At 39.6% G+C, this 18,997-nt stretch overlaps 1 protein-coding gene across 16 annotated transcripts in view; it reads left to right on the forward strand.

Moving 5' to 3' along the window:
• The window catches only part of FOXP1 (forkhead box P1), a 627,082-nt gene that overhangs the window by 384,923 nt on the left and 223,162 nt on the right, over window positions 1-18,997 (forward strand). For 13 of the 16 annotated variants that reach the window (XM_037150321.2, XM_037150320.2, XM_037150319.2 and 10 more), the window contains one exon: window positions 12,707-12,891. The exons of 1 other annotated variant lie outside the window; for it this stretch is intronic. In XM_037150321.2, the coding sequence (XP_037006216.2) occupies window positions 12,718-12,891 (174 nt within the window). In that variant the 5' untranslated portion in view covers window positions 12,707-12,717. Of the gene's footprint in view, window positions 1-3,153; window positions 3,353-12,704; window positions 12,892-18,997 lie in introns of those variants that run through there. 2 more of the 16 variants (XM_037150318.2, XM_053654796.1) reach the window with 2 other exon arrangements.

Raw genomic sequence — 18,997 nt, forward strand, 5'->3', positions numbered from 1 at the left:
GTGTTAATTTGGGAAAAGGATACTCTTAGCAGAGAGCCACTTGGAAAACAAACCACAGCACAACAAAACCAAAACAAAAGAAAAAAACCCTACTATCCTAACTTTGTGACTTTAGGATTACAGAACAAAGATTAGATCACTGGAGCAGGAAGTGGGAATAAGAACAGCCAGAGAAGGTTAAGAAGATTATAGTGGAACTGTCAGGGGAGGGGAGGGGGACCAGGGGTAGATGGGTCAACCAGTACAATTTTTAAGATTTTATTTATTTATTTTTGGGGGGGGCAGAAGGACAAAGACAGGGAGAGAAACATTGATCAGTTGTCTTTTGTATGCACCCCCACAGGGACAAAACCAGCAACCCAGGCACCTAGACTGGGAATAGAACTGGTGAACTTTTGCTTTGAGAGAAGTTGGCCAACCAACTGAGCCAAACAACCGATCAGGGCAAATTTTGTTTGTTTTTTTTTACACAGAGATGGAAATTCTGATGATCTGATTGTTGCTAATGTGATTGTCAGAATCTTCTCAGGTATACCTTTATTTGTTTGAATTTCATTTTCCAATTTTGCTTCGGATATCCAGCAGTGTTTTGCTGTGCTTTGTACTGACATAGGGCAGAATTTTTAAAAAATTGATTCACTGATTATTGGTATAAAATACAGATCACCAAATATAAATTACCAAACTGTTTTTCCAGTTATGTTTTGCTTATTAAATTTTAAGTAATGGCCCTGGCCTCTGTGGATCATTGGTTGGAATGTCCTCCCATAACAGAAAGGTCGTGGTTCTGGTCCAGTTGGGGCATATACCTAGGCTGCGGATTGACACCCAGTCAGGTGTTGGCGACTTGTAGTCCAGATGCATGTGATCCCTGCCACGACCCACCCCCTACACCATCCCAGCGCAGATCCCTGGTCTGGGTGTGTACAAAGGCAACCCAGTGCTTCTCTCACTTCAGTGTCTCTCTCTCTTTCTCTCCCTTACTCTCTCTCTCTCTAAAGAAGCAAATGAAGATGTCCTCGGGTAAGGATAAAAAAGATTTTAAGTAATAGACAACTGTTATTCACACATGTGAAAATTAAGCAGTTTAATAATGCCAAAGTGTCTGTAAAATAGATTCAAACAACACTTTAATTGCAAATTCTATGAGGTCTGTCCAGAAAGTATCTAGCCTCATACTATGAGAAATAGAGGCATTTATTAAAGAAGATACAAGATACAAGAAACATTGTACGTAGGACAGTGACATCTCTGTCCCCTTTAAAGTAGGCACGTTGGGACCTCACACTGTTCTCCCAGTCACCATCAGCTGCTCTGTCATATTTCCTGACTCTCGTCAACAATCTGAAATCTCTCACCTTTCAGTGGTGATTTTAGTTTTGTGAAAAGCCAGAAGTCACAGGGCACCAAATCTGTGCTATAGAGGGGCTGAGTCACCACGGTGACTGGAACTTTTGCCAAAAAATTCTGCACAAGATGTGCTGCATGAGGGGGCACGTTGTCAGGATGGAGCTGCCAGTCAGCAGTTGCCCATCGCTGCGGCCTTCTGAATGATCTGAATAGTTTCTGCAGGGGAACCTTCAAGTTTAATGCAAAATTTAATGCAGATTTGTTGCTCTACTTGCTGAGTCATTTTGAGTGTGATGGCCACACAGTACACGTGATCACTCATTGGTGTCTACCGCCCCCACTCATGACGAGCACAGTGAAGTTGTCATTGTTCACCCATGCATATTCCAGTCAGCCCACTCTCCTGGGCTGCCAGGTTACATCAGTGTTGCATAAAGCTCTCTCATTAGGTTAACAGGGGCTGCAATTTTTCCAGATAGACCTGGTATACCTAATATAGTATCTCTGGTAAGGTATGATAACTTTCTTATACAGTAACCTGTTTTATATGTTAGTACACAGGAAGCAAAATTTTGAAAATACAACTTTTTTTTTTCTAACACTTGCATTAGTGGACACATTGAACTTGTTTTTTACTATTGACTTTGAAAACTTTCTTTGATAAGCTGACAAATGAACTCCTGAATGTTTATATGTAACATCAACTGATGAATTTCTTATGTAATCTTTTTAAGGGCAAAAATTATAACCCGACACAGTTCAATTTTTGCAGTGTGGTTGAGAATGCTACAAATATATTTGTTTGTGGACTCAGTGCACATAAAGGTATCTTGGGGAGAAAGGAAAATCAAGGTTTTCCTTCTAGATAAAACATTCAAGGTTTGAAGCATGTGTGACCCATAAATTTCATTGATAAAGGATGAACCTAGGAATTGAATGCACAGTTACTCAAGCATGAAAACATTACAGTCTTTTAAAGCTGTTACCAAATTTAACCTTTAGTAGTTTAAACCACGTGTATGTTTTATTTTTATCTACACACAAGCCAGGTGTAGACTGAGCTCATTTGGGGGCGACTTCTTATTTCTTATAGGGGCCATGTTTTTTTATTTCTAAGTAATGTCATCAGTGAAGAGTTAATCGGATTTCAGTGATTTGCTCTGGCTTCTATGATGATGAGTAATGTGAGGTTGGTAACAGCAAATTGTTGTTTATAAGCAAAACTGGCATTGTGCAAATAAGCAGGCTTGGTCTCCAACTGGTCTGATTTCATGGTGGTCAGCAGCTGATCTATGTAACACACAACCTTTCTGCCTCTAAATGTCAGAAGAATGACTGTTTGTTTATCTTGCTTTCTTTGCAGCTGTTTACCCTGTAATGCATTTACCTCGACCTTGATTCCTAAAGAGTGGCTCCTTTCTCCTGCCAGTTCTGTTTACATTAGTCCTGCCCCTGGTGTCACCTATGAAATCTGTTGATTATTCCACCTGGTTAATGTTAAATTACTCTTGTAAGATGATGTGTTTGTTCATAAACATAAATGCCCGGGCCTCTTGTTTACTGTACCCATGGCAGCAATCCTTATTAAACAAATACTGCTTTGTTTGCGGGTGTGAGCAGCAGTTTATCCTGCAAGGTCTGTTTAAAAAACACACAGGGAAAAAAAAAAAAACTTATGCTAGAATTTTGATAAAGAAAGAAAAAGGGGAACTTGTCCCTGGAATGTGGTTGAAACAGACTTAGGTTTGCTTTTCTTATCTTTTGCTTGGATGAAGGGGCTGAGAGATTAGCAAGTTGTTTGGTTTTTCTAAGAGATTTCCTTAGTGTAATGATATCTATGCAGTTGTTTGCTTTTTTCAGAAGGGAGAGAGCTCTCCTGAAAGGCGACTAGCTCAGCAATAGAACCTCAGATGGCTAGAAAACTCTTTGTGGAGCAAACAAGGATTCAGGAGATATAGGAGAAAAAGTCTAGTGCTATGAACAAGGCAGTCGCCTTTGACAGGTACAGTCCTTGGGTTTTGTGTTGTGTATGCATTTTGTGTTGTGTGGGCTTCGTGTGATTCTCTGTGATGCGTGTATTTTGTCAAGTTTGAAAACGGGAGCGTCACTTTTAGTTTGATGTGTTCTGAATAAATCCTGTCATGTGTAAATGGAGACATCTTAACTGGAAGGAAATCAAATAATTGATACACATTATATATATTTTAAAAGCTACTGTTTTTATTCATACCTTTTGCTTTTGCTTATCTCATTTTATGTGAGTTTTTGTGTTAGTTATTTCTAGTGAAGTAAAGCAGATAATGTGTCTGTATTCAGCTCTGTGTGTGACTCTTGTCCCTTGGACACTGGGTGCCACGTCGTATAAGACAGGCCTGTCCTTTGTCATGTTTTGCAAATGGCAGAGAAAACTCAACCGACATCATCTTTGTTTTTCTAATTATTGGTCGTTGCTGTTTCTGAATTTTCAGAGTGTGCTAGCATTTGCTACAAATTACAAGGATACAGCAGAGACTGGGGTGTCGGTTAGAGGATGAAGGTTGGGGGAATCATGGCCTTCAACAAAGTGTGGCCATTTTTAATATCAGAAAAAGCCTGCTAATCTGTCTGTAAGAGCAACTTTTGGGGGAATGCATATATGCATATTGGAGTTTTTGGAGGATAAAATTAAATAATTGTTCCTTTCACACAACAGAGAAATGCAGGCAACAGACTTGTGATGGCCTGCATTCACTCAGCTGCCATGATACTGTGAATATATTGTTCACTTTGGCCAGTGGAGCGGTTAGGGGCTGGTGGCAAAGTGGAAGAGGCATGAAGTGTGTCATCAAGCATGTCAGTCATTAAATGATGATGAGAACCTAGCCCCATGTATATAAATTATGTAAATTATGAAAATGAAAGATTATATATTCTGAACTGGTTGTTGGTCAGTTTATTCCAACAAGCTATTTGTGAGAGTTTAGCTGTTGGAATGTTTGAATGGTTAAAGTTCAGCAGGCTTTGTTAATTCTCAAACTTAAAATTCATTTTGTTCTGTAAAAATACATTAATTAAACACCCCGGAACACCTGGCCCGGTCCCACCCTTAGCTTCAGAGGCTTCCTTATGGCAAAGCAAACAGTCTAGTACTGGATCTAAAGGCTCCTTTTTGGTGGCTGTTTAATTATTTGAGCTTCTTTAGGTTAATATGCCAGGGAGTCGGTATGCATTCTCCTTTGTACTTCTGTTTCCTAGAGTAGCTTCTTTCTAACTTTCATAGTTTGCACACAGTTGCTATGATTAGAGCACTTAAACTTTTGTCTTCTGGGAGAGGAGGAAAACAAGGCCAACAGTAGGTGAAGTTCTGAAAATATAATTTAGACACCTGTAACTTTTATGAGGGTGGGATGGTTGTTATGTGCACTCATTGATGTCTTACAAAGATTTTCATGTCTGGGGAAGTTTGATTCAGACAGGTTGTGGGAGTGGGACATCCACAGTGTCCCTGAGCTGTGTTGCTGCCTGGGTACTGGAATTCAAAAGAGCCTTTCCTTGGAAATGCCATTTCTTCATGAGGATTGTTATTTTGTTACCACCCTATTCCTCTAATTCTATTCTGAGTCGTGAATTACAGGGAAAATTAAACATGCTATTCTTCACCATTTTAAGTCCCTCTTAATTATTCTTGTGTATATTAAGTGTTTACCATGGGTTATGATGGAGTTTTTCATTGGTTGATTATCTTTAAATTTTCCATGACTAGGACAGTCTTACTTCTATTGAGACTTAAAATGATTTAGTGGCTTGCTATATTTTCTGAGTTTCAGAACTCCAGAACAGCTAGTCATTCCAAAGAAGTACAGGAAATAATGTATTTTAAAAGTAGAAACATAAAGCGGCGGCTTGCACAAGCCCTTGACCTCTGTGATTGAGAGGTTAGACTTGGATTTTTCTCTCTTTTAATCATTTAGTTAAGCATTCAGCAACTCTATTAAATACCTATTGTGTGCAAGGTGTGCCTGAAAGTAAAGTTTGAGATAAAAGATTTTCTAAAAAATTCTTATTAAAGAAATGAAGGTGGAAAGGTGGGGAAGAAATCATTTTAATCTGGATGTTCCTCTCATTTAATTGATAAATACTGAGTACTAATGGTGTAATCAATAAATATGAACTAGTTCCTATTTCTTTTTTTCTCTTCTTTGAACTGTAAAGATGGGAGAGCAACCATATTACATCATTAACAGTAAACATAATTTTCTTCCCAAACTTCCCATCAGTGAGGCCTCCTAGCTTCACTGAGTCCCATAACTGGAGGTCTCCCCCCCACCGCCCCCACCCTGAGGTGCCCCCCGGGCCTGTTGCCTGGGCTGATCCCCTTCCAGGCCTAGCCAGTGTGGCTCCTGTGTTCTTGAAAGCAGGAGAGATGAGCCACTCCTTTAGGAGGCCTCCACCAGAGCTTTCCAGAAGGGGGAGTGTGCTCCTACCGCTGATGTGTTTTCCACCCCTGAGATGTCCAGCCCATTATTCTCAACATCTCCTAAGTTCTAGGAAGATTCCAGTCTTGCCCTGACAATCCCATATGTCTAAAAAGGAGGCCACTGTTTTTTTTTAACATGTTTTGACAATTTCATTGCTTCTGAACTTTTTCTTCCTAAATGCTAAATGAAATTCCAGATTTTTTAAGATAGATCTAGACATCTACAGTGCGTGATAAAGTTGATAATACATAAATCATTTTTAACAACAGGTAATATGCATAATTTATGGGGTTACAGTGCTATCTTTTGGATATTTATGATGGATAATGCTCAATTTTTGCCCTCATATTACTGCTTTAAATTATACCACAAGAAAATTAATGAGAAAGTAGATTTATGGGTTTCATTTGTTTGTCAATTCCAAAATTAATTGGGTGTTAATTTTAGCCGTCCCTCATCAAACCAGGACTTCAGTATGTGTGCAGTACTTTGCATTCATTGTAGCTTACCTCCATTTACTGTGGGTCACTAGCTTTGCATACATTAAAATAGCCCTCCGGCTCATTCCCTTGATTACTTTTTGAGCTGCCATGCATTAGAATATTTACGCCTTTCTGTTATAATTATGAAAATTTGATTTTTGAAGATGATGCCTTCATAACACATAGGACACTGAGCTGACTCTTCTTCTTAAACTTGGCTCTTGGATGGTCTTTCCATGGAATGGGGCCCCTGCAGCAGATAGACAGATGGTGGTGTCTGAGGGGTTCATTCACAATTTGTGGAAGTGATCTCAGATGTGAAAATAATCAGCTGTTCTTGCTCTTTTTTTTTCTTGTTGTGTTCCCCCTTCTCTCTTTTTTTTAAAGAGTATGCTCTGAAACCCCCAGCTGTAGACAGTGATTCAGCATCTTGGGTCCAGTGCGCCCCAGACCATTGTGCCCTTTTCTCACCTGCTTCCCTAACCTCAGAGTTTCACTTGGGATCCTCCTACCAGCCCTGGGTCTTCCCCAGTGAACAGTGAACAGCTGAAAAGCATCTGCCACACACTAGGCACTGTGTGTGAGCACAGTGAGCCTGTGAGTCTCCACTGCTGTAGCAGTGCACTGAGAAGTCTGCCGTTCATCTGCGCGCTTTCTGTTTGCTCCAGTCCCTGTCAATGTTTTGAACAGAAGTGATACCCAGTGACCTGCTAAGAGTGGAGCTGGTTTAATGACCCATGCTACCTACCCTGCTGTTTGCCTGAAATGGGGATGGGTGTGAGGGATCTCCTTAGCTGCGCCTTGCTCCTTAAAACTCCGTTGAGCCCTGACTGGTGTGGCTTTGTGGATTAAGCACCAGCCTGGGAACCGAAGGGCTGCGGTTCAATTCCCAGTCATGGTACACACCTGTGTTGCAGACAAGGTCCCCAGTATGGGGCACACAAGAGGCAAGCACAGAATGATGTTTCTCTCCCTTTCTTTCTCCCTCCCTTCCCCTCTGTCTAAAAATAAATAAATAAAATCTTTTTAAACATTATAAGAACAAAACTTCATTGAGAGTATTGAGTTGCCAGGTGAATGAACATTTTACATAAATAAAGGGAACCAGTTTATTTACCTGATGAGACCTAGAGGTAAATGTATGCTTTATATCTTAATACAGACAAATTTTTCTTCTTATTTTCTAACCAGCATGAACATAATCATAAGGATTTTAAATCTTCATGGTGCAACATGAGTAATTTAAAGAGTACTTCTTTTAGAACTAGAGCTAGCCCAGCTCCCACCCTCGTTCTTGTCCAGTCTATAAATTCTGCATGCAGTATAACTGATGATGAAGAGCCACATGTTCAACGTTTCTAAAATACAGAAATTCACATAGTCTCTCTATTCTTAGTTACCTCTTCTTCCCTCCTTCCCTTCCCTGCTCCCCCACCCCCCTCCCTTCCCCGTCTCCTTTCCATCTCCTTCCTGCTCCTCACTTCTACCGCCCTCCCTTTTTTCCTTCCCTTCTTTTCTTTCCTTGTTTTCTTCCCCAAAGCTTCTGTTATCGCTCCAAAATTGCATGCCATGTTCTTTCTTTCCTTGCACATGGATGAACAGTGAGAAAAGGTTTTTCCTTTTCAATGGGGTAGGGGTACCAAGTAATCACTCTAACCATTTTCCTAAAAGTGATTTTGCTGTTAACTTCTCTTCTCCCCATAGAAGTGGAAATATACTTTACAAAAGTATGTTTAGTTTAATTTACGCATCCTTTCATGCACAGACCAAGTTCTTTAAGGGCATTTATTCTGCTTCATATAAATAATTGATCAGCCAAGTTAATTTACTTCTGCCTGACTTGGTCAACCTTAATTAACTGCCCTGGAATCAAGACTGAACTTTCTGTTAGCTTAAAATCCTTCACGAGCATGATAACAAGGGCTTTATTTTCCCTAAAATTTCATCATCAACACTGTAACCAAGGAAATAGTCATGATAATAAAGCATTGCTTGAATTTACTATAAATATATTGGCCTGGACATTATGAATTTTCCAGAATTCTTCCAAAGAATGGCTCTGTTGGCAATGACAATAAACAAGCATGCTAAATTCAGTTCTTATCCTTTTCTATAAGTTCCTCCAGCACAAACATCCATCTTTGGAACCGGAAGCTCTGTAATGTTTCCAAGCAAGATGAGAAGCAGGCCATTTTGGCTTCCCAAGCTTTCTGACATCCATGCAGTTGTAGCATCAGCCTTTGTAGGGTGGTCACATATGATCCATTCAACAGAAATACAATAAGGCATTTTTATTGAATGGATCCTACATGCTGTAAACAGGCCAACCTCACTCTGAGAAGCCAGTGGAAGGTTTGGCTTAGTTTCTGAGAAAGGACTTGTTATTGAGTCAGCGATGGCCGTGCCCTCCAGGTGCCCTGTCTTTATATTTAGGTCCTTTGGGTGATTATGCATCCTTCTTGTTCTCTGTTTGATATGGAGCAAAGTGGTTCATTGAGGATGTTATAACAACTGAGTGCCAGGGACAAACTCCTTCTAAGAGAGGGTGCAGTGTTCTAGGCTAGAGAATACAGATGCCTCTCATACACATTGACTTGCTTTCAGATGATGCTAAAATTGTAAAACTTAATAGAAAAGGCCCCATACAGCTCTTGATAAAAGAATGCTAACACTTCACCTTTGCCTTTTAAATGCTTTTCTTTGTCTACCTGTCACCTTCATTATTGTCTTTTCTGGAATTACTTAGTTTTCTTTTCGTTGATTTACCAACTGGACTTTGCACAGGACTTTTGCAATTTGGAAATTCTCTGTCACTTATTGAATGGACAAGTTCATGTCTGAAATAGGGAATATTATAGCTGCATCTGTACCCTAACCTGCTGAGCTTTAGTTGCCTTATCTGTAAATTGGGAGTCATGTCACCTGCTTTTTTTCCCTTTTACCAACTAGTTATGAGTATGAAAAGTATATCAGAGCAGCTTGTAGTTTGTGAAGCATGTTACAGATATAAAGGCTTATTAAATGGCTTGGAGAATTCCATAGAAAGAAATATTGCCTCCCCGAGTATTGCTAGAAATAGTCTTAGACATTGACACTCCTTTCACGTGTGCTTTTCAAAAAGCTTTTTTTTTCTCCTGATTGGTGTGGGAGATTATAGGAAATTTTAAATCTTCCAACCTACATACTACTGTTAGCACTTGACTAATTAAGGACATCCTTAGACCAAAATAATCCTTTATGCAATTTTGGTCCCAAAGCCTGCACTCTCACAAACCTGATTTGCAAGCCAAGTTGCTTGGCTTGATGCCTGCAAAACTTGTACCAGAGGACTTGGCAGCCTTCTTTGGAACTGCATAGAGCAAAACCTTCTTGTCAAATTGTGGAGTGGAGCTTGTGCTTCCTACACCCACCACGACAGTGTCAAACCAAGGAAACAAGCAGGGCCAGCCTCTGAGACTCCTTGTTTGCAGGTCTGATGTCCCAACAGTCACATGGTTTGAAAGCAGACCTGCTCCCAAAAGGTCAGGATGTTTGGATAAATATACCATTTCTGAGGGCAGGTATAGATTTTATGTATAGGTAATGTTTTGCCTCTTGGGGATCTAGTCCAGTCCTTGATACAGGTAGGCTTTCCAGAGGATGGAGATAGATGTAGATATAGATATACATGTACATGTACATATAGTAATGTTTCCATTTTTTCTTTAGGTATGTTTATTGCATAGTCTAATTAAGTCAGTGGGTTTCCTTTCTAACTACTCTAAGGCAACTGCCCTCTCCCTTAAATACCTAGTTTGTCTTTTTTTTAGCTTCTGCACGAACAAGCAAGTTTGTGCCACAGAAACTGAAACTTTGTGGAAATTCCTAGATTTCACAAATTGACTCCCTTTTTCGGTGATGAGAAGGTATTTGCATTGCCTGGTTCTTATATCTTAGAGAAAGTTATGGTTGTATTTTGATAGATTCTTTACTCTGCAAAAGTAAGATTTTGAATGCAATTTTTAAATGCCTACAATTAATGGAAAGTCTGATCTTAAGAGATGAGAGTGTATCAGCTGTTGCTTCTGAGTTTGTTTCCCACCTGTTAACAAAAAATACCATTCTAATCCCATTCAGTATTAGATTAACTTTAAAAAAATATGTCTTCTGGATCTATGAAGTCTGTACTCAAGTTGGATCACACTATGCACTTAAAGGAAATGAAGAAAGATGTGAATTTTTCTGCTTTTAATTCTTCCATTTGGTTTTTGTTCGTGTCTGGAGAAAAGAGCTAAACCAATTTCTAGCAAGAAGGCTCTTGCTAGAAAATTTCCACAGTGTTTAAATTTTCCTGTTGTGACATATTTCGTGTGTGGGGGAGAAATCTGTACTATTGATTGTATACATGTCTTTCCATTTTATGAGGGGAGAACCCTCCCAAACCCCATAATTTATTTATAAAAATTGTGTATTTGTTCATACATGTTTAAACTGCAGTGACCTCCAGAGCACTCTCTATTTGATGCAATACACAAAATGAGAGTTTTCCACTGCTGAAAACAGTGTTTGAACTCCTAGATTTTGATGCCTTTTAGTGCTTCTGCTGTTCTTTGCTTCACCTCTTCCACGTTGGCAAAATGTTTTCCTTTAAAGACTTTTTCATCTGGAGAAACAACAAAAAATAGTTGCTTGGGGCAAGACTGGGTGAACAGAGGAGGATGAGGCATGGGGGGGCACTTCACGCCATTTTTGGTCAAAAACTGCTGAACACTCACTGCAGTGTGGGCAGGTGCACTCGTAAATCACCCATCGTGAAATGGGCAAATGTGTTGAAAGAGTCTTCAAAAAAAAATCACTAAAGCTGAATGCAGGCTCACAACAATGCCAGCTGGGTTCCTAGAACACTCACCTAGAGGGGAAGCCTGTACTACAAGGGGCCCGCCCTCCAAAAAATAATGTCTTTTCTGGGAGATCCCCCCTGGTATCTGACCTTTTATCCATGATTGGTATTTCACATTAAAGTTTTAATTATTCAGGCGTTTCTCAACTTTCGTGTTCAAATTGTCAACTTACTTTAGTGACTATTTCCTTTTGGAAAGTCTTACTCTATGAAGATAGAGTGGGACCCTGCCATTTCATTGTTTAGCCCCCTCTGCACCTCAGCGGTAAGAAAACATGTGGTTAAGAATTGACGTGAGGCAGGACTTCTTCCAGTCCTGACTCCACCATTCCCAGCTGTGATTCATGCTGGCAAATCAAAACAACTCTCCTGGAGCCAAGTTTTCTCATCTGCAAACTGGGGGTAGAAATTGTCACCAGAACTAAATGGGAGAATATCTGTAAATCACCTGCAGTGGGGCCTGGCACAACACTGGTGGTCAATATATAATAACAATACACGTGAGCACATATTATCTGTCTCATGTCCTAATTGGACATCTTTACCAAGAACTGTGTGGGCTCCCTTGGATAATGATTTTCTACCTAGAGAGGAACAAGGTGGGATGTGAAATGTATTTATGCAGGAGATATATATGTATATACACACACAAACACACATATATAGCACCACACACACACACACACACAATTTTATTATGTTTGGTACTTTCAAATTCAGAGCTTTTCTTTGGTATACCTAGGCTAGATTTTCTCCAGAAGAAATATAAGAAGGCCCAGACCTTTCAGGCGTTAAACCAAACCAGAAGCTAGTAATCCAGCATGAGAAACACATAACTTGGAATGGGATTTCTCAGGACAATTTTAAGTATAAGACAAAGATCAGAGTCTGAATTTATTTAACTTTTAAAGAGTAGGGACTTCTTTTTCCTCTCTAAAAGTGGCTTATCTTATCGTGATGGCCAGTTTTGAAGAATTTTAGTATCTGAATGATTCCCAGGCATATGAAGCTTAAAGTGCATTTTGATTTTTGACTTGAGGGGTTTTCTACGCAGATTACCTCTGGGGGCCTCCTGGTCATGTGCACACTGCCTCCTAAGAGACTTTGATCGAGAGTGTTTCCCTGGGAGTGTGACACCGCTCCACCGAGTCTGCACACACCAAAACTTCAGATTAACCTAATAGGACGTATAGAACGACTCAGTGGGTTTTGAGCAAAATATCCAGATATGATCACAGAAACTTAACCATAAATTCTAGGTTCACCTGAAAATATTATTTTTTCCTACAGGGAAAAAGGTAACCTATTTGAAACAGTGGTACTGGAACTTGAATTTGGATGGACAGTTCCATACTTAAAAGCTAGGGGACCGATCACACATGAAGGGGATACAGGGAGTGAAAGAAAATGACAACTGTTTACAGATTTTTGGCAGCATTTACCCTTGGGCCCTTTTCCTTGTGCACAACAACTGTTCTAACAGCTGCTTTCTTCCTTTTTTCTTTATTCCCACTCCCTCCTGAAAATTCTTCTATCAGGTTTTTGAGTCATGATGCAAGAATCTGGGCCTGAGACAAAAAGTAATGGGTCAGCCATCCAGAATGGGTCAAGCAGCGGCAGCCACTTACTAGAGTGTGGCAGTCTTCGGGAAGTGCGGTCCAACGGGGAGACTCCCGCCTCCGATGTGGGGCCGGCCGACCTGGCCCACGTGCAGCAGCAGCAGGTAACGTGCTCTGGAGTCTGGCCACAGAGGGCGGTGGGAGCCAATTCCACTGCTTCATTTGCCACTTGACCACTGTGAATATTTTATGTTCACCTGACTCTGACTGTAAGCAGCATCTTTTCAGCCAGCAGTGTGCTAGGGTCCTCACAGTTGACTGAAGAGATGAATTCTCAAGCCCTTGGGAGTGCAAAGTCTTGGAAACACCCTCTTCGGGCGTGGTTGTTGAGAATGAGATTGAGAGGACCCCTTGATACTCCCAACCCCAAATTTATCAGCATGAAGTTTAATTATTTGGGATAAAATTAACCTTTGGGAAGTGGCACACAAGTGTTTTAACTTAAAAAATGGATAACTGACTTGTTAAGCCTTATGAATAAGGCAATAAAATACAGGATAAGAGATAAAAGAAAAATAAGGGCTTATATGAGAGAAAAGATTAAATGAAGAAAATTAGAAAAATTGGATATACAGGCAGAATTAGGGAAAACAGCAATAACACAGGCATCAGTGTAAGAAATTGCTTGCTGCTACCTGTAAGAATTTAGTGGTATGAGAGACGTCTACATATGTTTCTTACATATAATTCGTTGTGGGGATGTGGCTAAATTCTATTAATGTCTTATATTATCTCTGTTTGGTGGTTCCACAGTATGCACATAAATTGGGACATACTTGTTTTTGTTATATCCTTTTGATGGGTAAAGTATTTTCAAATGGTGACCCAGAAAAGGGTATTGTGTAGCTAAAATGTTGATAAAAATTCAAATAAGTAAATAGCATTTGCCTGAAGACAGGCATTGCTTTTCCAACCTCTCTTGGAATTAGGACATATTTTTAGTTTTTGTTAATGATAATAGATGGTTTTTGTTCCATGTTAGTCCTTGATTTGAATGTGTGACGCATAGTTACGGTGACACTGGGAAAAGGATGAGAAAAGAACGATGCATCTTTGGGCCTTTCTGAAAGAAACAGAAACTGCCAGGGACTGAGGGGAGAGAGCGACAAGCCTTCTTCTCTCCAGCATTTCCCTGGAATCTACATCACAGAAGCAAAGAGAACCAACCCCTTCCTATATTAGGGACATAGCCTTTGGCAGGCTCTAAGGCATATTCTACTTTTCCCCTTGCTAAAAAATTTTAAAATATAAGAACTCACTACATTGTTGGTCTTTTAGAAATTGGTCCAACCTACGGGACACAAAAGAACCTGTCAGAGAAAGAAAAAGAAACTGAGAGACAAGATAAAGTCTTAATCCAGAGAACTTTAAGTGACTCGATCTCTTTTGTTGGCAGCCCAGTCCCATCAATGCTGCACCTGGAATGTACAATGTTTGTTGTAATGTAACCTTTATGCATTTAAATTCATCCAAATGACCTAATTCTAAACAATAAGATTGTTTGCCAAACCTATGAGTGAGTGGTAGAAGGGTATCCATGTGTTTGTGCATGTATTTATTAGTATAGTGTTTATAGATGTTTATGGCTTCTGTTGAGAATAAATGGTTGGCGTTTTGGGGTGCCATTTTCTATGCCCTTACCATATAGGGGCTGAGATCAACTGCTTCCTTATGGAATAGCTGAGGTGTGGCTGTTGACCAATGTGGTAAGAACCCCAAGTAATTACTCTTTAGAGGACATTAATTAAGTAAGTGCATTTAACTACTTCTGAATTTTACTTTAAGAACTTAAAATCATTCACTATCTGAAAGCAGTAAGTGAGCCACAAACTTTATGTGTATACCACACACATGCATGCACACCTCATAACAGCAATGACAAATTACCCTCACACAAGAAAGTTATGAAAGTGCATTTATACAGCATCTTCCGTAAAAAGCATTAATAGTGTAATTAAGTTATTCACATCTTGCCTTTTTATTTTGGTTGTGACTACTTTGGAAAATATATCAAATGAAGGTTCTGCCTTTAGATTCTACTTCAAAACTCTTTTAACATTTTTATAACAGTTCTGTTTCTATTTGTCATTGGTGTGTTTTAGGAAGAAAGAAAGCAGTTGGAGCTATCATTGTGGCTAAAACGTCACATATTGTGGCTGGCAGGCCTTTTTGGTCTTTTAAAATAAAATACTGACAGCTGTTTGACTCCCCTTTTAACAGGTTGTTTGGGGAAAAGAAAATCTGTAGATGAAATAAGAGAAAAACTTCAGGATTCATAAAGTTTCACAGGACTAGAGTTATTAGAGTTTTCTTCCAGACTGAAAACTGCAACAATTAAACATTTTGGAGAAATCTGAGCATCAGTGTGATGGACTGGGGTTATTTTCATCATTTTTATTCTACAGGTTTTTACTTGAAGTGAGAATACCAGCAGTAAGAAAATCACAGCCATGCTGAATTCATTACAGCGGTAGTCACACAAAACCACGGATAAAATTTCAATAACTGCAGGCCACAGTTGAGTAAACAGTTGCACTGAAATTTAATTCCTGTTGACTTTTCCCCCATTCCTCGCCAGGGGCACATTCTGATTCTGTAGTACAAAGACAACAGGGGTTACAGCTTTGATTAATGTAGGACAGTGGAAGAGAATTAGAACTGTAAAATATGTTAGAAGTCTATGGAACAAAAAGATCTGGCTTAAAAAGGCTTGGTATAAAAATGAGTTAATTACGCTGTCTGTGAAACTGAATGGTGTAGGATTTTCTAGTTGCACCACAACAATCATTCATGGTATAGGGAGAACTTTTACCTAGTGCCAGGATTTAAAATAAATAAATTCAAGTCTTTTTGTGCTTGATCCATTTTATCAAAGATAATTACAAGTGATAGCAAGTGCCCTTTCAGATGGAGAGCTTTCACAAAGATTCTCCATGGAGGACATGACTTCTCTGCTGGGCTTGGTCTGTACATTGACTAAATTGTGTCCACATAGAATTCTTTTTAAAAAAAAATTACGTAGTTGACAACCTAGAAAATGGGGGAAATCTAGCTTTTCATCTTCTCTTTAAAAAATCAGATCTGCTCACCCTGAGCCGACATTTTCACAAGGGCTGCAATTGTTGGGAGATGAATTGCTACTTAAGTCAGGGGGCCTATAGCCCTCCATGGGGCCTTAGTTCCCACCCAGAAGCCTGGACTATTGGTGCCCTCCAGGCAGCACGCTTGGTGATTCTGGTCTGGGAGATGCCATCATCGCACAGAAGTTACTGGCCAAGGAGATGCGCTGCCGTTAGCTGGGGGAGCCTGCCAACACACCTACAGACTGTCTTCCTTCCTCCAACTAAATGTATTGTCTCTGTAATGTTTCAACTCTACTTATATCTGGGCCATAAAACTATTATACCAATAGTTCTCTAACAGTATAATTTGATAGAGTTTCTGAACATTTTCTTTTAGCCACTCAGTAATTCTTTACCCAGTACCATACGACTTTTTATTTCCTATTATGCCTGCCCCATTTCTGGGTCTGTAAAAGTTCTGTATTGGATGTGCACTCCTCCATTAGGAAGCTCAGCAACAAATACTATTACCAATTGCTACAGTTTTTTTTTTCCTTAAAGAAAGGATTTTAAAATGTCCAAAGCAATTTCATAAACTGTGTGGATTAATGCATTTTAAAAGTCTTGAATTTTAGAAAGCAGAATTTTATTTCCATATTGCTGCAAATGAGAGCGTTTTCATATAAGCATATTACATACAGCATAATGTTTAGGAGTTTTCCCATATACAGCATATGCTGCCGGGTCAATTAACAGAATGCATACTGGAAAATGTTTATTCAATAAAGATGAATTGCTGTTAAGTCAAACAGCTATTTCTTAACAACACTCTATTTAATGATGGGTTTTCCTGATTTGGGGGGGGCGGGGAGTTCCCACCTGGCAGTTTCATTGTCTGGAAATCAGTTTGAGGAGAACTTTGGTCACTGTGCTTCTGAGGTGTGGCTGTCATTTCGCGTGAGGGAGGGCAGTTTAGAGATAGATGATCTGTGAGGAAGACATAAAAAGAGAGAAACTGTATATGAAATGTGAACATGTGTTATTTAGAGAGTGTGGATAAGTGATGTGTTTACTTCATATAGCTTCTTTGATATTTGGCTTAAGGTGTTGAACCTTTTAGCCCAACAGATAGTGGTACATGTTTCATGTTAATAATGTAGGGAAAAAAGAGACAAAATGTTGAATGACTATTAAGGAGGTAAGAAAGGCAGAACAAATAGGGAGCTTCTGGAAAATCATGAAAGGGAAGAAGGAAGATTCATTGGGTTGAATTCTGGCCCTTGAGCCACTGGAGGAAGTAAAAGACTATCCAGTCCACAGGACAGAGAAGCTCAAAGAAATAGTATGATTGGGACAGGACTTAAAAAGGGTCTGGTTCAAAAGGGATGAAGAGATTAGCCAAAGAACATATATGCACATATGCATAGCCCATGGACACAGACAACAATGTGATGAAGGCCGGAGTGGCAGGGGCTGGAGAGGATGGGCAGAGGGGATAATGGAGGACATCTGTAATAGTGTCAACAATTAAGGGGCGGGGTACTGTCAGAGGACCTCTGACCATGAGAAACAGAATTGTAATGACTGAAATATCAGTATTTTAGCATAAGTCGATACACCAAAATTTAAAAACCTTCTCTTCATTTTCAAAATGGCAGAATAAATTCTTTATTACATTTTTGTTACTGAAGTTAACAAAAATACCAGTGGATATGGAGCAGAAAAGGGAGGTTGTTCTGTCAATGTTTCCAACTTTAACCGCCTCTTTTGAAAACAATGCCTGAAAGAAATAGCTTTCAGTGTTTGGCTGGGCAGTGACCTCATAGGAAAAGGAGCCAGCCCTTTGCATCTCACTTGTACCAATATTTTCTTGGGGCTGCACCAAAACTCCACTGGCCATTCTTGTCTCTTTCTTACTCTCTACGTAGGCCCCAGTGATCGGGATGTATCTGTAGGTGTGAGGAGCGGGTAGCAATGGCCAGTTCAGCCTTACCATTTTTTTTTCTTTGAAAAAGATTGTTTATGACCTTTGGGGAGAATGCCCTCAAGTGGCCTTTTTCAGTGAAGTGAGCAGTGTCCCAAAGGGGAGGGTCTTTTGAGGCCTTTAGAAGGGTAAACATGGCCAGCATACCTGTGTCCTAAAAGGGAAGCTTCTGAAAGGGGAGTGTAAAACAAGGTATTGTTAATATTTATTGAGTGCCCTTATGGGGCCAGGCAATGGGAGAGGGGTGAGAACCTTCCTTAACAGGTAGGAGAAATCCCAAGCTATAATTTTAAAGGAATCTCTCTGCTAAGCTACACTCTTTTTGGAGACATTATTCAACTACCATGGTAAATATTGATGGCTGAAAGTATCCTGTAGGAATTAGTGCCACAAAATGTCAGTGAAAATAATACAAACAAATTGGAACAAAACTGAGACAAGAATTCAGATAATTCTAACAAATAATAAAAAAGCAGTCACAGCAATAACAGAACTTGCTTTTTTCAGTTCCTTTTGTGGCTATTTCTGGAAAAGGCATATTCCACTCTGAATTCTTAGTTCTCTAACCTGTTAGCTTACACCAGCCTTCCATCAAAACACTGTTATCAAAGCTTTATATAACCTGTAATGTGAGCTTTGTATGAAATTCTTTCAAGTTTTGATTACTAAACAGTTTTGTGTCATTAATCTCTCCATTGGAAATTAAGATGGTACAGGAAACAAAAAAGAAAAAAGAACATGTACATAAGATGACATGGTAATAGAAACCCAGGTGCCACATTTCATCATGAGTGAAGTGTACCCTCCTGACTTAAGGCAAAAGCATCACTACTTTGACAAGGTGATTTTAAGCCCACCTGTGAGCTAATAATAAAAAATATACTTCTATCTCTTGTCTAATCATAAATCTGTTTTTGAAATTTTAGGAGGTATGACTTTACTGATAATTTGTTGACAGATTAGCTTTGATGATTGCAAAGAGTTTGTTTGTTTTGCAAAACTGGCAGACTCCTATCTGTCCTCTGAAGGCAAGGAATCCACTTGCTGTTTTGCAAGTGCTTGCTTTTATTGACCACGGGTGCTGAGCAGGCAGAATTGGTATGTTTGTGCAATGCAAACCTGTAGCTCCCTGATGGGGCCCAATGTACTTTTACGTAGTGGTGC

Source organism: Artibeus jamaicensis, unplaced genomic scaffold (genome assembly GCF_021234435.1).
Source record: "Artibeus jamaicensis isolate MK-2021 breed Jamaican fruit bat unplaced genomic scaffold, CSHL_Jam_final contig_886, whole genome shotgun sequence".
Lineage (NCBI taxonomy): Eukaryota > Metazoa > Chordata > Mammalia > Chiroptera > Phyllostomidae > Artibeus > Artibeus jamaicensis.